This window comes from Carcharodon carcharias, chromosome 5, assembly GCF_017639515.1.
Source record: "Carcharodon carcharias isolate sCarCar2 chromosome 5, sCarCar2.pri, whole genome shotgun sequence".
Lineage (NCBI taxonomy): Eukaryota > Metazoa > Chordata > Chondrichthyes > Lamniformes > Lamnidae > Carcharodon > Carcharodon carcharias.
The window spans coordinates 6,570,347-6,597,788 of record NC_054471.1 but is presented as its reverse complement, the minus strand read 5'-3'; the positions used below and the strand labels follow the sequence as shown (position 1 = coordinate 6,597,788).

General features: G+C 48.4%; 1 protein-coding gene across 1 annotated transcript in view; it reads left to right on the top strand.

Moving 5' to 3' along the window:
* Nucleotides 1–402: 402 nt before the first annotated feature.
* The window catches only part of hsp90ab1 (heat shock protein 90, alpha (cytosolic), class B member 1), a 34,088-nt gene continuing 7,048 nt past the window's right edge, over nt 403–27,442 (top strand). The window contains exons 1-8 of the mRNA XM_041187784.1: nt 403–550; nt 5,165–5,311; nt 9,730–10,096; nt 19,569–19,726; nt 20,342–20,656; nt 25,438–25,603; nt 26,386–26,576; nt 27,159–27,306. Coding sequence (XP_041043718.1) covers nt 5,165–5,311; nt 9,730–10,096; nt 19,569–19,726; nt 20,342–20,656; nt 25,438–25,603; nt 26,386–26,576; nt 27,159–27,306 — 1,492 coding nt within the window. The 5' untranslated portion in view covers nt 403–550. The remainder of the gene's footprint in view (nt 551–5,164; nt 5,312–9,729; nt 10,097–19,568; nt 19,727–20,341; nt 20,657–25,437; nt 25,604–26,385; nt 26,577–27,158; nt 27,307–27,442) is intronic.

Genomic DNA, 27,442 nt, shown 5'->3' with positions numbered 1-27,442 from the left:
GGGGAGGCTGCAGCACCCTCCTCCCGCCTGAGGGGGGGGCGCGCGCGCGCTGACTGTCCTTCTGGCCGCTTGTCCCCATGGTAACGCCGGCGCCCGCCCAACCGTCCTCCAGGCCCCGCCCCCCCCCCCCCCACCCCTCCCCGTGACTGCCGGTGACGTCACCGCATCGAATGTGCTGGAACAAACCGCTTCACCGCCCGCCTCCGCACCGTCCGCCTCCACCCCCCCGACAAATAGTTCCACCGGTCGGGTCGGCGGAGGATGGAGCTCAGACTGACCCCCGGGGACGGAAATGGGGGAGTAGGAGAGAGAGGGTCCGGAGGGATGTGGGGGTGGGGGTTCGGGATACCAGCTGGAGGTGGGGGTGCGGTGAGAGCCCGGGCACTCGTTTACCTCCGCGGATGAAACCCCCCCTTCCCCTCACCGGGGGTGACGCGGTCTGTGACATAGTGCCGGCCGGAGGGTGAAGCGGCCCTTTCGCTGGAGGAAGCGGAGCGGTGAGGAGTGTCCGAGAGAGAGAGAGCGGCGAGGTAACCGGGACAGCAGCAAGGTAAGCGGGGCCGGGGTGCGGGGGTGGGACCGGGAGACGGGTGACCGGGGCAGGGGAGCGAGGTAACTGGATAATGGGGGTGGGGGGGGAAGCGAGAGAGAGCGGCGAGGTAACCGGGGGGGGAGTGTGGGGCGGGGTGAGGGGAGCGGGGGGGGGAGAGAGCAGTGGGGTAACGGGGGGAGAGAGCAGTGGGGTAACGGGGGGGGGAGAGAGCAGTGGGGTAACGGGGGGGGAGAGAGCAGTGGGGTAACGGGGGGGGAGAGAGCAGTGGGGTAACGGGGGGAGAGAGAGCAGTGGGGTAACGGGGGGAGAGAGAGAGCAGTGGGGTAACGGGGGGAGAGAGAGCAGTGGGGTAACGGGGAGAGAGAGAGAGCAGTGGGGTAACGGGGGGGAGAGAGAGCAGTGGGGTAACGGGGGGAGAGAGAGAGCAGTGGGGTAACGGGGGGAGAGAGAGCAGTGGGGTAACGGGGGGAGAGAGAGAGAGCAGTGGGGTAACGGGGGGAGAGAGAGAGAGCAGTGGGGTAACGGGGGGAGAGAGAGCAGTGGGGTAACGGGGGGAGAGAGAGAGAGCAGTGGGGTAACGGGGGGGGAGAGAGCAGTGGGGTAACGGGGGGAGAGAGAGAGCAGTGGGGTAACGGGGAGAGAGAGAGAGCAGTGGGGTAACGGGGGGAGAGAGAGAGCAGTGGGGTAACGGGGGGAGAGAGAGCAGTGGGGTAACGGGGGGAGAGAGAGAGCAGTGGGGTAACGGGGGGAGAGAGAGCAGTGGGGTAACGGGGGAGAGAGAGAGAGAGCAGTGGGGTAACGGGGGAGAGAGAGAGAGAGCAGTGGGGTAACGGGGGGAGAGAGAGCAGTGGGGTAACGGGGGGAGAGAGAGAGAGCAGTGGGGTAACGGGGGGGGAGAGAGCAGTGGGGTAACGGGGGGGAGAGAGAGAGAGCAGTGGGGTAACGGGGGGGGAGAGAGCAGTGGGGTAACGGGGGGGAGAGAGAGAGAGCAGTGGGGTAACGGGGGGGAGAGAGAGAGAGCAGTGGGGTAACGGGGGGGGGAGAGAGCAGTGGGGTAACGGGGGGAGAGAGAGAGCAGTGGGGTAACGGGGAGAGAGAGAGAGCAGTGGGGTAACGGGGGGAGAGAGAGCAGTGGGGTAACGGGGGGGGAGAGAGAGCAGTGGGGTAACGGGGGGAGAGAGAGAGAGCAGTGGGGTAACGGGGGAGAGAGAGCAGTGGGGTAACGGGGGGGGGAGAGAGAGAGCAGTGGGGTAACGGGGGGAGAGAGAGAGAGCAGTGGGGTAACGGGGGGGAGAGAGAGAGAGCAGTGGGGTAACGGGGGGAGAGAGAGCAGTGGGGTAACGGGGGGAGAGAGCAGTGGGGTAACGGGGGGGGAGAGATAGCAGTGGGGTAACGGGGGGAGAGAGAGCAGTGGGGTAACGGGGGGAGAGACAGCAGTGGGGTAACGGGGGGAGAGATAGCAGTGGGGTAACGGGGGGAGAGATAGCAGTGGGGTAACGGGGGAGAGAGAGCAGTGGGGTAACGGGGGGGAGAGAGCAGTGGGGTAACGGGGGGAGAGAGAGAGAGCAGTGGGGTAACGGGGGGAGAGAGAGAGCAGTGGGGTAACGGGGGGAGAGAGAGAGCAGTGGGGTAACGGGGGGAGAGAGAGCAGTGGGGTAACGGGGGGAGAGAGAGAGAGCAGTGGGGTAACGGGGGGAGAGAGAGAGAGCAGTGGGGTAACGGGGGGGGAGAGAGAGCAGTGGGGTAACGGGGGGGAGAGAGAGAGAGCAGTGGGGTAACGGGGGGGGAGAGAGCAGTGGGGTAACGGGGGGAGAGAGAGAGCAGTGGGGTAACGGGGGGGAGAGAGAGAGCAGTGGGGTAACGGGGGGGGAGAGAGCAGTGGGGTAACGGGGGGAGAGAGAGAGCAGTGGGGTAACGGGGGGGGGGAGAGAGAGCAGTGGGGTAACGGGGGGAGAGAGAGAGAGCAGTGGGGTAACGGGGGGGAGAGAGAGAGAGCAGTGGGGTAACGGGGGGGAGAGAGCAGTGGGGTAACGGGGGGGAGAGAGAGAGAGCAGTGGGGTAACGGGGGGGAGAGAGCAGTGGGGTAACGGGGGGAGAGAGAGAGAGCAGTGGGGTAACGGGGGGGAGAGAGAGAGCAGTGGGGTAACGGGGGGAGAGAGAGAGAGAGCAGTGGGGTAACGGGGGGGGAGAGAGAGAGCAGTGGGGTAACGGGGGGGAGAGAGAGAGAGCAGTGGGGTAACGGGGGGAGAGAGAGAGAGAGCAGTGGGGTAACGGGGGGGGAGAGAGAGAGAGCAGTGGGGTAACGGGGGGGGAGAGAGAGAGCAGTGGGGTAACGGGGGGGGAGAGAGAGAGCAGTGGGGTAACGGGGGGGAGAGAGAGAGAGCAGTGGGGTAACGGGGGGAGAGAGAGAGAGCAGTGGGGTAACGGGGGGGAGAGAGAGAGAGCAGTGGGGTAACGGGGGGGAGAGAGAGAGCAGTGGGGTAACGGGGGGAGAGAGAGAGAGCAGTGGGGTAACGGGGGGGAGAGAGAGAGAGCAGTGGGGTAACGGGGGAGAGAGAGCAGTGGGGTAACGGGGGGAGAGAGAGAGAGCAGTGGGGTAACGGGGAGAGAGAGAGAGAGCAGTGGGGTAACGGGGGGAGAGAGAGAGAGAGCAGTGGGGTAACGGGGGGGAGAGAGAGAGAGCAGTGGGGTAACGGGGAGAGAGAGAGAGCAGTGGGGTAACGGGGGGGAGAGAGAGAGAGCAGTGGGGTAACGGGGAGAGAGAGAGAGAGCAGTGGGGTAACGGGGAGAGAGAGAGAGAGCAGTGGGGTAACGGGGAGAGAGAGAGAGAGCAGTGGGGTAACGGGGAGAGAGAGAGAGCAGTGGGGTAACGGGGAGAGAGAGAGAGCAGTGGGGTAACGGGGGGGAGAGAGAGAGAGCAGTGGGGTAACGGGGGGGAGAGAGAGAGAGCAGTGGGGTAACGGGGGGGAGAGAGAGAGCAGTGGGGTAACGGGGGGAGAGAGAGAGAGCAGTGGGGTAACGGGGGGGAGAGAGAGAGAGCAGTGGGGTAACGGGGGGAGAGAGAGAGAGAGCAGTGGGGTAACGGGGGGGAGAGATAGCAGTGGGGTAACGGGGGGAGAGAGAGCAGTGGGGTAACGGGGGGAGAGAGAGCAGTGGGGTAACGGGGGGAGAGAGAGCAGTGGGGTAACGGGGGGGGGGAGAGAGAGCAGTGGGGTAACGGGGGGAGAGAGAGCAGTGGGGTAACGGGGGGGGGGAGAGATAGCAGTGGGGTAACGGGGGGGAGGGGAATTCAATCCCCTGTGTATGAACCGGGGGGGGTGTTATCGGGGGCGGGTTTGGAGTGGAATTTGGATCATGCACCGTCTGCTTGGGGGGGGGAGGATCCGTGTCTCTGTATCGGGTGGGGGGTGAGGATCAGTGTCTGTGTGTCGGGGGGGGGGGTGGGTGGTGAGGAGGAGGATGGTGTCTCCGTGTGCCACGTGGGGGGGGAGGATCCGTGTCTGTGTATCGGGAGGGGGGGTGGAGGGTGAGGATCTGTGTGTGTCGGGGGGTGGTGAGGAGGAGGATCGGTGTCTCCGTGTGCCGCGTGGGGGGGTGAGGATCGGTGTCTCTCTCCGGGGTGGGGGGGGTGAGATTCCTGTTCGGGGGGGGGGGGGTGGTGAGGATCGGTGTCTCTGTCCGGGGTGGGGGGGGTGAGATTCCTGTTCGGGGGGGGCGGGGAGGTTGAGATTCCTGTCCGGGTCTAACTCTCCTGTTCCCTGTGGAGCTGCAGTGACGGATTCGGCTGTTCCCATCCGGGTCCCACTTACTGATCCGGGGCGGGGACTCCGTCACTGACACACACGGGCTGGGTTACTGGGAAATCTCATCCGTCCGACAGCGACAGCTACAACATCGCCATGTGAGGGGGGGGTTCCGTGCGTCTCATCACCCCCACCCCCGGGGAGAAGCGGGGTGTCTCCCCACCCCCCGGTGGTTCCTCTTTGTGGTGAACCCGGCGGCCATGTGCTGACCCCGTTACTGGGCGCCGCCATTTTGTAGTGGAAGTGTAGGCGTCACTTCCGGCTGCATGAGTCTGGATTTGAGGTGTTTGTCAAATGGCAGCTCCTGGAGCAGCTTGAAGCTGGAGCAATATGATTTCTGTATTCCATCCAGACATAAACACTGTGCTTTATGTTTGTTCAGTGTGGCAGGCATCTCATTTCTAGTGGAATTGACGACAAGCCACTAAATGCTTATTCCTTTCATTCCCAAATCTGCAGCCCTGGGTCATTCTCCATGTAAAGGTTCTTTTATTCTCATTTGTGCTTTGTTTCTCCAGTTTAAATCTCATGGGTTTGGAAATTTTGTAACTGATTTTAGTTCTGTTTCTGGCAAGGTGAATAAATACATATAAGGAATTGTAACTAACCATGGGACCATGCGGTGGGTACCCTTGAGAGATTCTGCTGTCAACCACTCAATATGAGAAATTAGCGTGTTGGGTTACCTTTCGGTGAAGTTTGACGATCTGGTGTAGAAAGAATTTATGTTCTAAGAGCTGAGCCAGAGCACTGGAAAACAAGTGTTGCATAGATTGTTTTGAGAACTGGTTTTCTGCTTTTCCTCCAGATGCCTGAAGAAATTCGCACCGTTGACGATGAGGTGGAGACCTTTGCCTTTCAAGCTGAGATTGCTCAGCTTATGTCCTTGATCATCAACACCTTCTATTCTAACAAAGAAATCTTCCTCCGAGAACTCATCTCTAATGCTTCTGATGTGAGTTCTGTACTGTTTTCCTTCTCTGAATTACTGCAGTGCTGGCAATGTAGCGCGCACAAATTGGGAACAGGAGTAGACTGTTCAGCTGCTCAAGGCTTTGCTACCCTGGGACTGTCTCTCAAAATTGTTGCAGCACAGAAGGGGGCCATTCAGCCTATTTTGTCCTTGCTGGCTCTCTGCCAGAACACTCAGCTAGTCACATTCACCAGCCTTTTCCCCCACAGCCCTGCAAATTTTCTCTTCAAATAATCATCCAGTTCTCTTTTGAAAGCCATGTCTGAATCTCTCTCATCCATACTCTCCCAGATCCTAACCACTTGCTCACAGTTTGTCCTAGTGTTGCTGCTGGCTCTTTTGTCATTCACTTTAAAATCAGTATCTTCTGGTTCTTGACCCTTCTACCTGAGTCTATCATAACTACTTCCTTCTGTACTCTCAACCTCTATAACATTAGAACTGTTAAGTCACGATGCCCTTGGTCATCAGCTTGTGATTAGCAATGGCCTGCATTTTCAATAAAAACGTACTCTAATTTGGACTCTTCACTGGCTGCTTTTGACCTCCTCTCCAAAAAAACTGACTTCTGACTGCTGCAGAAGCCTCAGGCTCTGAATGGGGGTTTGTTTACATTCTCCCCTCTGTCCTCCATTTCTGTCTAATCGTATATTAATAATAGTTGAGCGCTCCTGTGCTTATTTGTCTGCACATTAACTACTCTCCATCCTTGCATTCTGCTGTGTTCACAGTATCAAGGTTACCCTTGTGGCCATTCAAGATGTCTCCTTCACCAATGAACCTGCTGCTTCTGTTGGTTGTTTCTGCCAGACCTGTCATGCACTTTTCATTTCAACCCCTAATGCCCCACGCTCTACTCTGACGATCTTCAGTGTCCTTGCTCAGGATTGGCTTCACCAGTCTCCAGGGTGTTCATTTACCTAAGTAATGCTTCATCCATGACCTGGGTTATATTGATTTGGAGCTGGCAAGAAGCACTGTTCATTGGTGACTGTTCATCATTACAGAAGTCCCTGCCTCTCATTAAAGCCATTTCCTATCACAAGGGTATAGGAGTAAAGATATCTTGCTGCCTTGGCGAGACCTCACCTGTAGTATTGTGCGGCTTTGGTCTCCTTAACTTAGGAGGGATATACTTGCCATAGAGGAGTGCGGCAGAGGTTCGCCAGATTAATCCATAGAAAAATTACAGCACAGAAAGAGGCAGTTCAGCCCATCGTGTCTGTGCCGGTGGAAAAAATAAACTAGCAGCTCATTTTAATCCCACTTTCCAGCCCATGCAGTTTACAGCACTTCACATGTTGATCCAGGTACCTTTTAGCGCTTCATCCTCAAGCACCAACTTAAGCAGTGAATTGCAGGTGCTGCCACCCTGTGGGTGTAAAAGCTTTACCTCATGCCCCCTGGTAATCGACCCTTCAGCCAGGGGAAACAAATCTTTGCTGTCTACCATACCTAGGCCCTCCATAATTTTGTACACCTCAATTAGGTCACCCCTTAGCTGTCTCCTTTCTAAGGAAAGCAATCCTGGATGGCAGTGTCCTCTTATGAGGAGAGATTGAGTAGACTGAGCCTGTATTCCTTGGAGTTTTTGAAGAATGAAAGGTGATTGCATTGAAACTTAAAAATTCTTACAGGGCATGACGGGGTGGATGTGATGTTTCCCCAGGCTGAGTCTAAAACAAGGGCACATGAGCTCAGAATAAAGGATGGGCCTTTTAAAACTCATGAGGAATTTCTTCGCTCAGGGGAACCTCTATCCCAGAGCGTGTAGAAGTTTCAGTTGAGCATGTTCAAAACAGAAATGAATAGATTTCTGGAGATTAATGACATCAGGAGATAAGATAGTGTCGGAAAGTGGGATTGAGGAAGATGATCAGCCACGATTTAATTGAATGGCGGAGCAGGCTCGATGGGCTGAATGGCCTACTCCTGTTCCTATGTTCTTATCCTGTCATGCCACCTGTTTCCATTCCTCAAGCCAGTGGGTAGCAACACTTCAAGTCTAGTGCCAAATGCATAACGATCAATTCGTGAGCACCCAATCCCTCTTCCAGGACCCTGCGCCAGCTGACATTGTCGAAACATTTTACTCTGAATAGCTCCATGGCCAACCTAACGATCACATTCCCCCTACTGACACTTAATCCATTTGGCCCACCTCATTCCCAAGAACTAGATCTAGCTGTGCCTGCTTTCTTATTGGACTGGAAGTGTACTCATGTAAAAATACATTTCAAGTTCCCTATTATTATAACTACACTCTAACTCATGCATCACTCTCTCTAATTTCCTTGGACATTTACTCCTCTGCATCTTTCCCACTAGTTGGCTTATAGACCACACTGAACAATGTTAATTGTACCTTTTTTGTTCCTTAGCCCCTCTGGGATCTCCTCTCTTTCTGGTGCTGCAATATTTAATCAATCAATCCCCTTCTATCTTTCCTGAATACCTTCTCCCTGGGAATATTTAATACTCAGTCCTGCCTACATTTGAGCCAGGTCTCCATTATAGCTACATGATCATAATTTTATGTGGCTATTTGCACCTGTAACTCTACTACACACAAGTTCACATACATGCAGTCACTAATTTATTCTTGATTACTTTCCCCCCTGACACAACCCACATCATACCTTACTATATCCTACTCTGGTGCTATCTGTGTCTCCTGTATTCTGTGCACCTTGATATTCCAGTATTAGCACCTGGTTCCCATACCGCTGCCAAATTAGTTTAAACCTTCTGTAATAGCACTAGAAAGCTGCCCTGCAAGGCAGTTGGACCCAGCTCTGTTTAGGTACAGCCCATCCAGCTTGTATGGATCCCATTTTGACCAGGAGTGGTCCCAGTGACCTGAGAATCTAAAACCCTTCCTCCTGCCTTGTCTTTCCAGTCATGCATTCATCTGTCTTATCCTATTTCTATACCTGTGTGTGGTACTGGGAGATTACTACTTTTGCTAATGTCATTGGTACCAATGTGGACCATGACTGCTGGCAAATCACCCTCCACCCCTTTCTCGGGTGAAATAATTTGGCATTTTAATCTGCTTCCACCAACTTTCATAGTAATTTCCAGGAGTAAGTGCAGGAAATAAAAATTTTCACCACTGTGGAAAGGACTGGGATTAATTGGATTGCTCTTCTAAAGACCCAAGTATGATGAGGCCAAATAGCTGTCTTGTGTATGGTAGAATCGTGGCAGTTTCTCCCATCTTCTGCAGTCAAGAAGCTTGTTCTGGACCCGCCTAATCTCTGCTGGTCTCACCAAGCAGCACAATCTGCAGGCATGGCCAGTGATTACACTGGTGCTGCTGACACATGGTTCCATTTCTTCCATCCTGAACAGTGCTCTTGGCTGCCTGTCACGTAAGGCTGCTTCTCTGACATCTGCCCTTACATCAAGACGATAGGAGTATATCCTTCAAAGGCTTAGGGTAGTGTCTGAGGCCCAGCCATCTTCAGCTGCTTCATCAATGACTTCCATCATCAGGTCAAAAGTGGTGATGTTCACTGATGAGTGTTCAGCACCATTCACGACTCGTACTGAAGCAGTCCATTTCCGAATGAGGCAAGACCCAGACAATATCCAGTCTTGGGCTGACAAGTGATGTTTGCGCCACACAAGTGTCAGGAAGGTGCAAGTTAGGAGTGTGATGGAATGCTCTCCGTTTGCCTGGATGAATGCAGCTCCCACAACACTTGAAACTTGACACTGCCCAGGAGAAAGCAGCTTGATTGGCACCACGTCCACAAACTCCCTCCACCACCGATGCACAGTAGCAACAGTGTGTACCATCTACAAGATGCACTGTGGAAATTCACCAAAGCTCCTTGGACAGCATCTTCCAAACACACAACCACTACCATCTAGAAGGACAAGGGCAGCAGATAGATGGGAACACCACCACCTGGAAGTTCCCCTCCAAGCCATTCACTATCCTGACTTGGAAATATATCTCCATTCCTAACAGCACGGTGCGGTTCAAGAAGGCAGCTCAACATGTGAAGGGCATCTAGAGATGGATAATAATTGGTGGCCCAGCTAGTGATGCCCACATCCCATGAATGGGGAAAAACTTGGCACCTTCCCTATAAATTCCTCAGCCACCATCTCTCTATCACTTGCTATCCCCTCATTGGCAGCCCTCTTTCTCTCTCCCCCACCCTCTTTGTAAAGCATTTTTGTCAACCTCTGGAATTCCCTCCCAAAAATATTTCTGTCTCGACCTTTTCAAAAGCTTCCTTAGGGAGAGAAGGTCAATCTTAATTGATGTAAATGTTTTGATGGGTAATATTTTCTGAAATGAAACAAGTATCATGCCAGATGTTTGTAATTTACTTACCTGATGGCTGTTTAGTTTTGATATGATTCGGTTGCATTTTAATTTGTAGGCTCTGGACAAGATCCGATATGAAAGCCTGACTGATCCTTCAAAATTGGAGAGTGGCAAGGACCTGAAGATTGAAATCATCCCTGATATGCGTGAACGTACCCTCACCATCATTGATACTGGTATCGGGATGACCAAGGCTGACCTGATCAACAACTTGGGCACCATTGCCAAGTCTGGCACGAAGGCCTTCATGGAAGCTCTGCAGGCTGGTGCAGATATTTCAATGATTGGCCAGTTTGGTGTTGGCTTCTATTCTGCCTACCTGGTGGCCGAGAAGGTTACAGTGCTCACCAAGCACAACGATGATGAGGCATATGCCTGGGAATCATCAGCTGGTGGCTCCTTCACTGTCAAAACCTATACTGGTAAGTAATGAATGGGGAACCTAGTGACCATTGCTGGCAGGTTATTTTCTATTGGGAATTGAGTTGATTTTAGTCTCTCTGCCTGATGTGTAATTTAACTCTGAAATAGAGCAGCATGAGCTGATCCCAGTCAGGACAGCTGTAGGCCTGACCTCACTGGCCAGAAAATTCTTTAGTTACAGAGCATTGGGGGTGGACTGGCACATACCATTTACAAGCCTGAATACACTATCTAGCTTGAATAACAGCCATTTTGAGGTGAGCCTTTTATTCCAGTGCAGGAGTCAATTCCCAAGTGGTAAGTAAATTAGTTAAGTGGGTGGCATATGATCATTATTATTTAACTGTCTCTTCCTGTGTCAGCTTGGCTCATTGGCAAAACTGGGTTCAGAATATATGGCCTGTGTTCAGAAGGCACATAAGACCATTCATTAGAATCTTGGCTAATGTAACTGCACTCCATTTCCCTATACCCTCCCCAAGCAGTCCATGTCCATGCAGCAAGACCTGGACAATATCCAGGCTTGGGCTAACAAGTGGCAAGTGACATTTGTGCCACACAAGTGCCAGGCAATGACTATCTCCAGCAAGAGAATCTAACCATTGTCCCATGACATTCAATGGCATTACCATTGCTAAATCTATTAACATCCTGGGGGTCACTAGTGACCAGAAACTCAACTGGACTAGTCATATAAATACTGTGGCTACAAAAACAGGTCAGAGGCTGGGAACCCTATGGCAAGTAACTCCCCTCCTGACTCACCAAGGCTTGTCCACTGTCTACAAGGCACAAGTCAGGAGTGTGATGGAATTCTCCACACGTGCCTGGATGTGTGCAGCTCCCAGAACACTAAGCTTGACACCATCCAGGGAAAAGCAGCCGACTTGATTGGCATCCCTTCCACAAATATTCACTCCACCACTGCAGTGGCAGCAGTGTGTACCATCTACAAGATGCACTGCAGGAAGTCACCAAGGCTCCTTGAGCAGTATCTTCCAAACCCATGAGCACTGCCACCTAGAAGGTCAAAGGCAGCAGGCATGTGGGAACACCGTCACCTGCAAGTTCCCCTCCAAGCCACTCACCATCCTTGGAAATATATCACCGTTCCTTCATTGTTACTGGGTCAAAATCCTGGAACTCCAACAGTACTGAGTGTGCCTACACTACATGAACTGCAGTGGTTCAAGAAAGCAGCTCACCACCACCTTTAAGGGCAATTAGGGATGTGCAATGAATGCTGGCCCAGCTAGCGATGCCCACATCCTGCAAATCAATTTTTTTAAAAAACACTTCCCTGAGGGGTTAATAATCTGTCATGAATATATTCAGTGATGGAGCACTCTAGGCTAGACAATTCCAGAGATTCACAGCCCTATGAGTAAAGAGATTTGGTGCTGATGCTCTGTAGATGAGTGGTTACACCAAAGCCCATCTGCCTGCTTAGATGGCTTCTAAAGACCTTAGGCCACTGAAGAGTAGGGGGCTTCTCTTGGGCACCACCATGTCACTGTCTATGTAACTTCATTTTGAAATGCTCTGGAAATTACAGCTGTGGCATGGTTGCTAATTTTGGGAGAAGGTGACTTTGTCCTCTACTATTTTGTTGAATGAGCTGAAAGGTTGTAAAAGATGAAACGGCATTAATCAACTCTGCACTTGGCAAAGCTGGAATTTTGAGCTTTGTATGGAAATGTCTACTATGCAATGGATTGTTGGGTTCTGGGAACCTAGTTTCCGTGCTAACCTCAGTGTGTAATAATGCAGGTGGTAAAAGTCTGGGAGTTTCTAGACAGCCCCTGCATAGGGAGAATACCTAGAAATTTGGAGTTTGTGGCCAGCGATCCAGTCACCTTGGTACATATGAATTAGCAGGAGTAGGCCACTCAGCCCTTCAAGCCTGCTCCATCATTCAAGAAGATCATGGCTGATCTGATTAATTTCCTGCCTACCCCTGGTAACCTTTCAGCCCCCTTGTTAATCAAGAATCTATCACTCTGCCTTAAAAATATTCGAAGACTGTTTCCACTGCCTTTTGAGGAAGAGAGTTCCAAAGACCCATGACCCTCAAATTTCTCCTCGTCTGTCTCAAATGATTGACCCCTAGTTCTAGATTTTTCCCACAAGAGGAAACATCCTCTCCACATCCACTCTTGTCACGACCTTTCAGGATCTTATGTTTCAATCATGTCACCTCTTAGCCTTCTAAACTCTAGCGAGTGCAAGCCTAGCCTGTCCAACCTTTCCTCATAAGACAACCCAGCCATTCCTGATATTAGTCTAGTAAACCTCTGAACTGCTAATGCATTTACACCTTTCCTTAAATAAGGAGACCAACACTGTACATAGTACTCCAGATGTGGTCTCACCAATGCCCTGTGTGACTGAAGCATGACCTCCTTACTTTTGTAAACCATTCCCCTTGCAATAAATGATAGCATTCTGTTCGCTTTCCTAATTACTTCAGGGGAAGTTGGTGGTCTAGTGGTACTGTCACTTGCCTAGTATTCCAAGAGACCTGCTCTGGGGTCCTGGGTTCAGATCCCACCATGGCAGGTGGTGAAATTTAAATTAGGGATGGGCAATAAATGCTGGCCTAGCCACTGATGCCTACACCCCATGCATGAATAATTTTAAAATCACTTGCTGTACCTTTGGTGATTCATGCACTAGGACACCCAGATCTGTCTGCATCTCAGCTCTGCAATTTATCACCATTTAGATAATGCTTTAAATTATTTTTCTTGCCAAAATGGAGAATTTCACATTTTTCCACATTATACTCCATTTGCCAGGTCTTCGCCTGCTTAACTATATCTGTAGCCTCCTTACGTCCTCTTCACAACCTACTTTGCTGCCCATCTTTAGTTGTCAGCAAATTTAGCAACAATTCCTTCTGTCTCTTCATCCAAATCTAAATTAGAGTTGAGGGCCCAGCATTGATTAGTGTGTCAACCAGAAAAAGACCCATTTATGCCTAACATCCTTCCTGTGCTAGTCAATCTATCCACGCCAATATGTTGGCCCCTACACCATGAGCTTTTATTTTCTGCAATAACCTGTGGCACCTTTTCAAATGCCTCCTGGAAATCTAAGTGCATTGCATCCCCCTTTATCCATCATGCATGTGCCTCCTTCAAAGAACTCCAATAAAATTAGTTAAACATGATCTTTGGTTATGGATCATGTTGCATCCAGTATTTGAATACAATAGCTGCAGCTGAAATGATCTTCAAAATACCTTCAGGTTTGTGTATTCTGGTGCTATTCACCTAGTCCAATGAGAATGCTACTGCATTAAATCTGCTTCATTATTTATTGCTTTGAATTTGTTCAATACAGTTTTCCTGTGGTGCTTAATACAGTAAGTTCAGTTGAGAATTTAACAGTTAATAAAACAAATTCTTATTTCCTTGATCCTGTCGTGTTGTCTGTTCTGTGGAGCCATCTTCCACCTACAGTGCATGACAAAGGAAACATGCCTATAAGCAAGCGATGAGCTTACCTCTTCAGTTGAGCCATTCTGTCTTTACACTTCAGACACCAACACATCTGTATGTTCCCAGACAGTTAAGCCTTGCATTACAAGGGAATAAGTTGTACTTGGGAATCTGACATTCTCTTATCAGTGTTCAGGGAGAACCCATCCCCCCCACTCCGCCAAGGAGAGACTTGAGATCTCCCCAGGCCTGCTCACCTCTAACAGCTCACGTTTGGCAGCAGTGGGGCGAGAAACTAAACAGCTAGTGAGCTAACCACCAAACAGTCCAGTTCTCTTTGTACAGTACTAAGTTAAGAATCATTGAGGCATTAAGTTGGCTGATCCCAGTTGCTGCCTTGTCTTAGTTGAAAGGGCCGCATTGCAGCACAGCAGTTATTGAAGTATGATAAATATAGTATTTACCACAAGCTGGTTTCTAATAGTTATGTTTTAAACATATCATTCTTTACATCCTATCAGTATTTAAGGATCTATTAATAAAGCTGTAATAGATTGGACTCTTTAATGTGATGCATTCAGCATGTTTCCACAATTTAATTGTTCGAGATCACTTATCCATTGCTAGAAGTGGCTGACTGCTCTGTGATCTTGCCGTAGGCTGTTTTAGTACTCCAGTCTACATGTTAGCTGCAGAGAAACGGATCTGAGAGATTAGAGTAACATGGTGTGCATCTCGACTTCTGTGGGTCAGGACATTGGTTGAATGAGGTTGAGCAAGAACAAGCCATGCATTCAGGTTTTTGCTGCCAGTCAATGGGCTTAATGAGCTAAGTAACTTTGGGTTTTATTCTCTAGTTCTGTAGTGCTCAGACCCTAACAGTAAAGATAAATGGATACTTCAGTACTGACTTTCTAAAACACAGTTCAACATCAAATATGAGCAAATTCCAGCAGTGACGGTCAAAATTCGAGTGGTTTGGAACTTGCCTACCCACATTCTCATTTGCGTTGAGAAATACAAAGTTGCTGCACAACTGATGTCCCAGTGCAGACTGTTGTAGCTTGTAATTGTGCTCAAGTTTAACATCATTGTCTGGGTGCCTGGAAGTTGCTGTGCTTCAGTTCCATCAGTCTCTCATTGAAGTAGTCTTCCAGACTCTTATCACGGAATTGTCCAGTGTTTTTGTTGGAGCTCGGGAATGTGTAATCCCCGGCTAATCCTGCAATGCTTTGAAATTGGAGACTCCATTGGATGAGGGTGTGAATGGCAACTGTATTCTCGGTTTTTTGGGCTGTGGTCCCCTTCTTTCTAGGAATGTTGAGAGCAGGGCTGGAGTGAAGTTTTACTGGCAGACACCTTGTAGGCTAAAGTTAGGGATGGAGATTGGTCAGAGAAATGAGAATTGGTTAGTATTCCTTATCTTAAATTAAGCCATGTCTAAATTGGGAAAGATTTCTAAGGCTGTAACAAAGGACAGGTTATTTTTGTTTTCTTGCACAGTCACAGTATCCATTTGCTGGTTTATTCCTCAGCAATGTCTTGGCCAGTCAAGCTGCCTGGTTTAAAATTTCAAAGTGCTTGGCAATTAACTGTCAGTCACTTAACTGGTGTATTCTCTATGGCAACACCTCCACCAATGAGTTCACGTACCAACCAATCAGCGCACACTTCTCATACAGTATAAAACTGTTGCTTCCCCTGACATTGGTATTCTTGCAATTGTCCTGATGAGTGCAAGATAAATGTCTCCAACAATCAGACCAAGCCAGACAGTGACTATCTCCAGTGAGTGACACAAAGATTGACTGGGTGGTTAACAGTGAGGGCGAGTGTCTTGGGATGCAGGAAGATAGGATGATCAAATAGGCAGATATGTGGCAGATGGAATTTTACCCCGAAAAGTGTGAGGTGATACACTTTAGAAGGAGTAATTTGACAAGGAAGTATTCAATGAACAGCATGACACTAGGAAGTTATGAGGAACAAAGGGACCTTGGCGTGTGTCCATAGATCTCTGAAGGCAGAGGGGCATATTAGTGGGGTGGTGAAAAAGGTATATGGGACACTTGCCTTTATCAATTGAGGCATAGATTACAAAAGTAGGGAGGTCATGTTGGAGTTGTATAGAACCTTGGTGAGGCCACAGCTGGAGTACTGTGTGAAGCTCTAGTCCCCACATTATAGGAAGGATGTGATTGCGCTGGAGAGGGTGCAGAGGAGATTCACCAGGATGTTGCCTGGGATGAAACATTTAAGTTATGAACAGGTTGGATAGACTTGGGTTGTTTTCGTTGGAGCAGAGAAGACTGAGGGGTGACCTGATCGAGGTATACAAGATTATGAGGGGCATGGACAGGGTGGATAGGGAGCAGCTGTTCCCCTTAGTTGAAGGGTCAGTCACAAGGGGACATATGTTCAAGGTGAGGGGCAGGAGGTTTAGGAGGGATGCGAGGAAAGACTTTTACCCAGAGGGTGGTGACAGTCTGGAATGCGCTGCCTGGGAGGGTGGTGGAGGCGGGTTGCCTCACATCCTTTAAAAAGTACCTGGATGAGCACTTGGCACGTCATAACATTCAAAGCTATGGGCCAAGTGCTGGTAAATGGGATTAGGTAGGTAGGTCAGGTGTTTCTCACACGTTGGTGCAGACTCGATGGGCTGAAGGGCTTCTTCTGCACTGAGATTGAGTGCCCAACCACCTCCCAACATCCTGGGGTCACCATTGGTCAAAAATCATGTAAATGAATAGGTTTGGAATTCTACATCAAGTAACTCTCCAAAGCCAACCACCAACAAGACACAAGTCAGGAGAGTGATGGAATACTCTCCCCTTGCCTGAATGAGTGCAGCTCCCACAACACTCAGAAGCTTGACACCATCAGGACAAAGCAACTTGCTAGATTGGCATCCTGTCCATCACTGCATTCTGGCTACACTGTGTACTATCTGCAAGATGCAATGAAGCAACTTTGGGTTTTATTCTCTAGTTGTGAAGTGCTCAGATCCTAACATTAAAGATAAATGGATACTTCAGCACTGACTTTCTAAACATGGTGCAACATCAAATGTGATCAAATTCCAGCCGTTACTCTCACAGTATTTGAAGCAAATGCTTTTCACCACTTCCTTATCAGACACCTTGTTGACTTGGAAACTCCCCCTTTGATGGGTCAAAATCCTGGAACTCCCTAGCTAGCAGTGTTGCAGGTACATCTTCTCAACAGAGACAGCAATTTCATAGAGTGACTCACCACCACCACCTAAAAGATAGGGAAAGGCAGCATAATGCTGGCCTCGCTGGTGATCCCAGGGTGTCATGAGTGATTTTTTTTAAAAAAAAAAAATTCTGAGACCAGTTATGTACAGATGGACATGGTGTTGAAGCATAACGATCAACTAGCAGAATAAGTCTAGTCACACAGTTGTGCTTTCATTGTTTGATCTATTTTAAAAATATCATGAGTAGGACAGTGCACCAATGGAGACATCATTCCAAGTGAGAAGGCAGCAGGTTCATGGGAGCACCACCATTTGCAAGTTCCCCTACAAGCCATGCACCATCCTGACTTGGAAATATCGCTGTTCCTTCACTGTCTCTGGGTGAAAATCTTGGACTGACTCCCTAACAGCACAGTGGGTGTGCCTACACCACATGGACTGCAGCGGTTCAAGAAGGCGGCTCACCACCACTTCAAGGACAATTAAGGATGGGCAATAAAAATGTTGGCCCAGCCAGCAATGTCCATCTCCTGAGAGAGAATTAAAAGAAGCACTGTAGGCAGTGCAAAGTCACCAATCTGAAATTTTAATTATTTTCTCTCTGCAGTTACTGTCTGGCCTTTCCAGTGTTTAATTCACTATGAGTAATGGCTCAGTGTGAAAGCACTGGGTGGCAACCAACAGGCTCACTGACTTACAACCAATGCCATTTTCAGTGAAGTGAGCATCTTTGTATCCCAGGTGTGGTATGTGGTTCTTCTGAAACTAAAGAGGATTTGTGATTCTGTAGACTAAGCAGTGAGTGAAATAAGAAACTCATTAAACAGACCCACCTTGAGATCTTGGTAGCCTGGATACTCTGGAATGCTGGGCATGGGGTACATGCTGATGCTGTTAGATCGGCGTCTTGTTGAGCTTTTCAGAGAGAGTACAGAAACAGGTCCCTTCTCTGTGTCACTCATGGTGAAAGCTGCTCACTCCCTTGTAGCTAATGACTTGGTGGATGCTGCACTTGGTTGCTTTATATTGACGGCTTGTGACAGGCACATGGTGTTGCTAATCGCCAGCAGGTGCCTTGACACGATTAACCTGTTTGATCGTAGGATTATTTGCTGCTCTCCAAATTGGATAGTGGATTTGACTGGGATAAAAATACTTAATCCGTTGGACGCTTCCTGGCAAGCAGGAGGTTTCATTAAGTAAATGTCTAACTGATGACGCTGGTTTGATTTGGACCATCTGCAGTGGAATTAACTTACTGATGCACCTGCTGTTACCATTGTAAGCACAGGCAAGAAAACTTCAACTTTCTATCAAACTGATCAAGTCTCATGGGTGCACATCATTAAAATGTTCACTTGTTCAGGCACTATGACCCGGTGTCTTTTGTTTCTCCCCTGTCACCTGCTCCATACACCTGTATCAGCAGTTGGTTCTCACTGGGAGTAACAGCTTGTAACTCTCAAGTACAAACCCTTTCCATCTGTTTCAGATGAAGTTACATTGTTTCATAGTTTGCCATTGTGAGATTTGAACTCTTGATCTGGGGGTTACAAACCCAGTACCATAACCACTTGGCTATTTAGGCCAAGCAGTAACAGCTTGTAGGTGAATTATCTTTGATGTATTGCTGCTGGCAGTCCAGCTGATGTCTAATCCCATAGTGTTTAATGCTGTTATTTTGCGGATTTCTAACTTCTGGTTTAGTTCAGCAGCTCTGATAGTTTGAGAATGAGGTTGCTGCTGGTCAGCACGCTTTCTTTCACGTGGCAAATTGATACCTTGAGTTGACTAAGAGCTTGGCTACTTTTACACAGCTCCTATTTGCTCATTTTAAAGCCTGATAGAATGTTCTAGCTGCTTTTACACTGGTGTGTGTGTGTGTGTGTTCATTGGAAGTTGTGGGAATGCATTCCTGAGCATGCTGTGTAGTAGTGGGAATAAAATCCTGAATCTGAGGAGGGGAAGATATGTGAAAGAAAGCTCTGAATGTACAGTTGTGCTGAAAGCTCCTGGGTAAACAGCATGTTCTTGGTGAATGAAAAATACTTTGTTTCAGAAACTAGGAGAAAACCGAGTTTAAAGGGACGCTTTGTCCTTTATTATAAAGTGGTTGAGTCAGCAGAGTGGATGACTGCCTCCCCTTAGTCTGGTATATTCCGTTCCAAGTGTGATCACTTTTTTACAAGAACTGTTGATGCCTTGAATTCTGCTGCTGATTGCTGTATTTTCCTGCTGTGGTTTTAATGCTTCAGCCAGTCTGGAAATTACATGCTATCATGAAACTGCTTTTTAAACATCAGTGTTACTTGTTAGTGGCTGCTGTTTGACAAACATGGAGAAACTGGCAATCTCAGCACAGTATAAAGAGATGTGGTATAAGTCCAATCACTGCAGAAAGGAACTTAGTGTGATACTGAAGGTACCGATTTAACCTTTGGTCAGCACGGAGTTGGCTGATCTTAGCAGTAAGGACCTGTACCCATAGGTTAGGGATGAGCAGTCAGTCAGATTTCCATTGCTGATCATCTAGTGCCCAATACAAGGTAGCTAAGTGTCTCCTGCCAATACTAGGTGGGGATTGGAGTGATTAGCTGTGTGCTGGTGACTGGCCGTGCACCCAGTCACCCAGATCTCTTAACAACATCAAAAAAAGGATCAAGGTGTGTACTGTCATAGCTAGCAGTATTGGTAGAATGGCAACTCCTTTTCATGTTGCTTTGTTCATCTTGAGATGTTGGCTCCTAGAGCAGGATGTTTAGTAAGCTTTATCTCCAGTTATTAATAGTTTTAAATTTTGCTCTTCAGGAAAGGGTGATGGGGACAACTCTACCGATGCAATCAGTCGTGGTACAAAGGTGGTCCTGCACCTGAAGGAAGATCAGGCTGAGTATCTGGAGGAGAAGAGGATCAAAGAAGTTGTTAAGAAACACTCTCAGTTCATCGGTTATCCCATCACACTATTTGTAAGTGCTGAAATGTTGACTTGCTCTTTTTCTTCAGATAAATAATTGTTTAATTTTCCCCTCAATTTGTAGTCTCCGCCAATGTTCATCTTGTGGCACGGTTGTTAGTGTGTGTGTCAGTACCTTGGAAATCCCAAATTATTTTGCAGGCTGGATTTTACAACTGGTAGTTGTACTGAAACCTTGTGCTGCTTTGCAGATCCAAGATTGGAGTATACTGGAGCAGTGTCAAGGAGACACTACTGGGTGTGGTCCACTTTCACAACCCAAGCTTTTTAGCTTCAATGATTATTACACTCCAGATTGCATCCCAATTACTTTTTGCTTGCTCTGGTTCTCGTGCCGCTGCTCAGCACTTTGATCACTTTTCTCTTTTTCTCGTTTGACTTCCTGTTGCAAAAATAAAACAGGAATTGAGATGTGTAGAAATGCCATGGAATGGTGTGTTCAGCCTGTTGCATCATGGTGGAATCTCATAACCATCTCACTGAAAAGGGAGAATTCTGTGCTGCTTGGGAATAGATATAAATTGTGGTTGGGTGCATGTTGCTTGCGGACTTGGATTGGAAGTGGTGGGTTGGCCTGTTGACTGATGATGTGATTTGTTTTCTTCAGGTTGAGAAGGAACGGGAAAAGGAGATCAGTGATGATGAGGCTGAGGCAGAGGAAAAGACTGAGAAAGAGGAAGGTGCGGATATGGACGAAGGAGAGAAGCCCAAAATTGAAGATGTAGGGTCTGATGAGGAAGAAGATGGTGAAAAGAAAGACAAAAAGAAAACTAAGAAGATCAAAGAGAAGTATATTGACCAGGAGGAACTGAACAAAACCAAACCCATTTGGACCCGCAATCCAGATGATATCACGCAGGAGGAGTATGGCGAGTTCTACAAGAGTCTTACTAATGATTGGGAGGACCATCTTGCTGTGAAAGTGAGTGAGTTAACCTGATTTAAACAGTGTGCACTGTAACTTCTATAAGCTACCAGGTATATTGTGGAATGGAGCCAAACAACATTTCCCTACCTGGGGACTGCCCGCTGCTCTAACAAAGCTGTTTTAGTATCCTCCCATGTCATTTTTTTTTAAATATTCATTCATGGGCTGTGGGCTTCGCTGGCTATGCCAGCATTTATTGCCCTTGAGAAGTTGGTGGTGAGCTGCCTTCTTGAACCACTGCAGTCCTTGTGTAGGTACACCCACAGTGCTTTTCGGAAGGGGTTCCAGGATTCTGACCTTGTAACAGTGAAGGAACAGCGATATATTTCCATGTCAGCATGGTGAGTGACTTCGAGGGAAACTTTCAGATGATGGTGTCCCCATCTATCTGCTGCTGTTGTCTTATATTTCAACTCTTATATTTCAACTCTTTCTTGGACTCGAACTCAAGTTCTGTCGAAGGGTCATGAGGACTCGAAACGTCAACTCTTTTCTTCTCCGCCGATGCTGCCAGACCTGAGTTTTTCCAGGTAATTCTGTTTTTGTTTTGGATTTCCAGCATCCGCAGTTTTTTTTGTTTTTATCCCTGTGTTTAATTGACTGCCACTGCTCTTCAAGAAATGCCTACCTCCTTGAAGAAGTTCTGTTCCTCTCTGCAACAAGATTTCCGTATCTCTGTTGTCTTGCTCACCTTCCTTGCTTTCCATTTCCCTCCTAGTGTTTGACAAGGTGTTTACTAAAACCCGCTTTCACAGCCATATCTCCTTTCTCAGTGACTGTCTCCGTCTCCGACTTACCCGACGTGGATTTCAACTGAAATTCCACCCCTCATGTTTCGAACCCACCCAGGATTACAGGTATCTCCGGGACATAAAACGTTTCTCGGACTGCTGTTCTCGTCACATTCTGAGATCCACACTCAGTGCCATGCGCCGCCATATGAACACACTCGACCTCTCCCTCCAGCAGCACCGCCGTACCCTTTTTCAAAGCTGCGCGTGCCCCCAGTTTCATTTTATCCTTCGGCTCATCCGACGCCTCAACAAGAAACTTTTTCTCTTTCTCTCAAGTGCTAAGGAACGCAAGCTCCAGCAACTCATCGACACCAACACCCATCTAGGACCCTCCACCCCTGCCTGTCCCTCCGTCCCCACCCTTTCTTCCAATCCCAATCCCAGCCGTGTATTCACTATACCCCCTGACCTTCCCCTCTCCGATGCTGAACGTTCAGTGCTCAGCAAAGGACTTAGTTTCATACCCTTACGCCCTCACCTCAATGAATTTCGGGCTCGGCATGATACTGAAATCTTGCGCCGTCTTCGCCTCCGGGCTCACTTCTTTGGGCAGGAGTCCTCTCCCAGTTCAACGGATCCTTTTACCCATCTCCAATATTCTCCCTCCACCTGGACCCCTCCCTCTGGATTCTTACCTTCTCTCGATCTTTTCATTGAGAACTGTCGGCGCGACATTAGTCGTCTCAATTTCTCTGCTCCTCTCACCCATTCTAACCTGTCTCTCTCTGAACTTACTGCACTCCATTCTCTCAGGTCCAACCCTGACATTGTCATCAAACCCGCTGACAAGGGTGGTGCTGTTGTTGTCTGGCGCACTGACATCTACCTCGCGGAGGCTGAGCGTCAACTCGCAGACACTTCCTCCTACCTCTCCCTGGACCATGACCCCACTACTGAACATCAAGCCATTGTTTCCAGGACTGTCACTGACCTCATCTCCTCTGGTGATCTCCCTCCCATAGCTTCCAACCTGATAGTTGCCCAACCTCGGACGGCCCGCTTCTATCTCCTACCCAAAATCCACAAACAGAACTGCCCCGGTAGACCAATCGTCTCAGCTTGCTCCTGCCCCACAGAACTCATTTCTCGTTATCTTGACTCCCTTCTCTCTCCCCTTGTCCAGTCCCTTCCCACCTACATCCGTGATTCCTCTGACACCTTACGTCACATCAACAATTTCCAGTTCCCTGGCCCCAACCGTTTCCTCTTCACCATGGACGTCCAATCCCTCTACACTTCCATCCCTCACCAGGATGGTCTGAGGGCCCTTAGCTTCTTCCTCGAACAGAGGCCCGAACAATCCCCATCCACCACTACTCTCCTCCGTCTGGCTGAACTTGTTCTCACGCTGAACAATTTCTCCTTCAACTCCTCTCTCTTCCAAATAAAAGGAGTGGCTATGGGTACCCGCATGGGCCCCAGCTATGCCTGTCTCTTTATGGGGTATGTGGAACATTCCTTGTTGCAGTCCTACTCCGGCCCCCTTCCACAACTCTTTCTCCGGTACATCGATGATTACTTCGGTGCCGCTTCATGCTCTCGTCGGGACTTGGAAAAATTTATTAATTTTGCTTCCAATCTCCACCCCTCCATCATTTTCACGTGGTCCATCTCTGACACTTCCCTTCCCTTCCTTGACCTCTCTGTCTCAATCTCTGGTGATAGACTGTCCACCAATATCCATTACAAACCCACCGACTCCCACAGCTATCTCGACTACAGCTCCTCACACCCCGCTTCCTGTAAGGACTCCATCCCATTCTCTCAGTTCCTTCGCCTCCGTCGCATCTGTTCCGATGATGCTACATTCAAAAACAGTTCCTCTGACATGTCCTCCTCCTTCCTTAACCGAGGTTTTCCACCCACGGTCGTTGACAGGGCCCTCAACCGTGTCCGGCCCATCTCCCGCGCATCCGCCCTCACACCTTCTCCTCCCTCCCAGAAACATGATAGGGTCCCCCTTGTCCTCACTTATCACCCCACCAGCCTCCGCATTCAAAGGATCATCCTCCGCCATTTCCGCCAACTCCAGCATGATGCCACCACCAAACACATCTTCCCTTCACTCCCCTTATCGGCATTCCATAGGGAGCGCTCCCTCCGGGACACCCTGGTCCACTCCTCCATCACCCCCTACTCCTCAACCCCCTCCTATGGCACAACCCCATGCCCACGCAAAAGATGCAACACCTGCCCCTTCACTTCCTCTCTCCTCACCGTCCAAGGACCCAAACACTCCTTTCAAGTGAAGCAGCATTTCACTTGCATTTCCCCCAACTTAGTCTACTGCATTCGTTGCTCCCAATGTGGTCTCCTCTACATTGGAGAGACCAAACGTAAACTGGGCGACCGCTTTTCAGAACACCTGCGTTCTGTCCACAAGAATGACCCAAACCTCCCTGTCGCTTGCCATTTTAACACTCCACCCTGCTTTCTTGCCCACATGTCTGTCCTTGGCTTGCTGCATTGTTCCAGTGAAGCCCAACGCAAACTGGAGGAACAACACCTCATCTTCCGACTAGGGACTTTATAGCCTTCCGGACTGAATATTGAATTCAACAACTTTAGGTCGTGAGCTCCCTCCCCCATCCCCACCCCCTTTCTGTTTCCCCCTTCCTTTTTTTTTCCAATAAATTATAAAGATTTTCCTTTTCCCACCTATTTCCATTATTTAAAAAAAATTAAAAAAAACCCCACTAGAGCTATACCTTGAGTGCCCTACCATCCATTCTTAATTAGCACATTCGTTTAGATAATATCACCAACTTTAACTTTAACACCTATGTGTTCTATTGTACTATTGTCGTTGACATCTTTTGATGATCTGCTTCTATCACTGCTTGTTTGTCCCTACAACCACAGCCCCCCCCCACCACCTCTCTCTATCTCTCCGCCCCCCACACACACACACACCTTAAACCAGCTTGTATTTCAACTCTTTCTTGGACTGGAACTCAAGTTCTGTCGAAGGGTCATGAGAACTCGAAACGTCAACTCTTTTCTTCTCCGCCGATGCTGCCAGACCTGCTGAGTTTTTCCAGGTAATTCTGTTTTTGTTTTGGATTTCCAGCATCCGCAGTTTTTTTGTTTTTATGCTGCAGTTGTCTGTCTAGATGGTACTGGTCATGGGTTTGGAAGGAGCAAATGGAAGCTGAAGTGAGATGCATCAGATTATTGCCCCATTTGTTTATAGCAATAAGGATAGCACAGGAAAATAGTTTTTTTTGGGCCAGGCTTTCATAGGCAACAGTCAACCCCTGTAGAACCTTTCATACATGTCAAGTAACAGGAAATATCAAGCAGTGATGGTTAGATTTTTTTTTTGATGTTCATTGCCTGACTCTTGTGTGGCATGACTGCTACTTGCCACTTGTCAGCCCAAGCCAGGATATTGTCCAGGTCTTGCTGCATTTGGACATGGACTGCTTCAGTATCTGAGGAGTCGTGAATGGTGCTGAACATTGTGCATCAGCGAACATCCCCATTTCTGACCTTATGATGGAAAGAAGGTCATTGATGAAGCAGCTGGGGATGGTTGGGCCGAGGACACTACCCTGAGGAACTCCTGTAGTGATGTCCTGGAGCTGAGATGACTGACCTCCAGCCACAACCATCTTCCTTTGTGCTAGGTATAACCCCAACCAGTGGAGAGTTTTCCCTCTGATTCCCATTGACTCCAGTTTTGCTAGGGCTCCTTGATCGTTGATCTCTCGCTCAAATGCTGCCTTGATGCCTTATTTATGGCCTATTTTTTCCCCGCCCTCCTGTCTTACTCCCAACTTCATTTTACATTCGACTCCATGAGACTTGAAATCTTCACTTGGCATTATTTCAGTTCCCCTCATTGTGCAAATCCATCCCAAAGACTTTCATAAACATTCCCGGTGCCTGATTTTGTCTCTAGGTATTTGTTGTGAAAGAGGGGGTATTTTAGAGATTAGTTGACTCGGTGAGAATAACCTGTGTCTTTCCCCTCTTCAGCATTTCTCTGTTGAGGGCCAGCTGGAATTCCGTGCTCTCCTGTTCATTCCCAGACGGGCTCCCTTTGACCTCTTCGAGAACAAGAAGAAGAAGAACAACATTAAGCTGTATGTTCGCAGAGTCTTCATCATGGACAGCTGTGAAGAGCTGATCCCAGAGTACCTTAGTGAGTATTTTAATAAACATGGGCCGTGGGTCTTTCTGATTTGGGGCTTAGTATGGACAGAGGAATGTTTCTCTCCTCTGGCTGCAGTGTTGTCTTGGGTAGACTACTGGAGATAGACTTCAGTTTCAGGGATTTCTGTTCAGAATTTATTCCTCAAAGCCGACAGCTGCCCTTGTTTTATTACCTATTACCTGCTACATTTGGAAGTTGTGACTTCCTTTAGTTAGCTTAAGCTTGTGCAGAGCGCATGTTCAGAGTTAGTGCAGCAGGTGTGGTCAGTAGCACCCTACAATCTGCTCAGCCAGGTAACAGTTGCTTTTGGGAGTCCTTTGGCTGTAGTTGCAACAAATTTACTTACCTGTGGTTATTGTATCCTACTATGACATTGAGGATTTGTACACTGGCATCAGGATAAACAGGCTGTGAAAGCTTCTCAATCAGCCCAGCACATGTGAAACGACAGTGAGAGCGATTGGATATCACTCCCTTTCTGTCTCTGACTAGTTGTTCATTTTATTTGCAGTCTTGCTCCAGTGTTTTATATTCCAGTCATTTTAAAGCTCTTGGATCCGGTTTCAAAATTTTTATTTTGAACATGTAGAATTCAAGTCTGACTTTCCCTAAACATGGAAAGTTTAAGGTTCAGTGTGTGTATATCATTTCAGCAGTGTTAGTAGCTTAGGTATCCAGCTTTCTTGGACTAGCACAGTCTCCTTTTCTGATAAGATGCTTTTGATTCATATCTGGTGTATGACTGTGTGAATTGGATTGTATTCACTCAGACTTTGTTCGTGGTGTGGTGGATTCTGAGGACCTGCCCTTGAATATTTCCCGAGAGATGCTGCAGCAGAGCAAAATCCTCAAGGTCATCCGCAAGAACATTGTCAAGAAGTGCATGGAGCTGTTCTCTGAGCTGGCAGAGGACAAGGAGAACTACAAGAAATTCTATGAGCAGTTCTCAAAGAACCTTAAGGTAAGGGTAAAAGGAAGAAGGAAGCTCCAACTTGCTATGCTGCTTGTATGACAGGTGGGGGGGGGGGGGGGGCTAGAGTACAGAAGGTGCACAGATCACCCAGTGTAACTGCTGATTCTGCCCGCTGATTCTGCCCATTAATGTGAGACTCTTGTTCTAACACTGCACATGTATGGGAAGGAAAGCCTGTGGAGTGATTTAGATGTGTGGTTGGGCGGGTGGAAAGGGGACACACTTCTTGAATGCTGTAGCAATCAAAGGTACCTTTTTTCTAAAATGTCCCAACTGTTGCATGGGTCTGCCTAACCCAGTCAATTTGTCTGTGGAATGTGATTGAGTAATTTTGGTTATATAATCTCACTTTTGATTACCTTCTCTTCTGAGAGCCTTGCCTTGTGCTTGGCTGCTGACTTGAGAAAGATTGAAGTTCCTCAGAGCTTGAAAGTTTCACTATATCTGAGAAAACCAAGTATAGATTTGGGTTGGTCCTTTGAGTACATTTTTGGGAAGGGTTTGCCTGTGAGTTTGTAACTTTGCTGTAACGTTGTGTAATAACTGATGCCCTTTCTCTAACTCTTACAGCTTGGTATCCATGAGGATTCCCAGAATCGCAAGAAGCTGTCTGAACTGCTGCGTTACCACACCTCACAGTGTGGAGATGAGCTCACCCCATTGGCAGACTATGTCTCCCGAATGAAAGAGAACCAGAAGTGCATCTACTATATAACTGGTGAGTTGTGGTTCACCTGAGAACTAGCTGGGTATTCACTGCTGGGTTCGGTGGTGGGTGTGGGTCTGATGAGCAGCACCACCCTACCTCTGCTAGCGTTGTGATGTCACCATCCTGAACAATGATATAAAAAGTA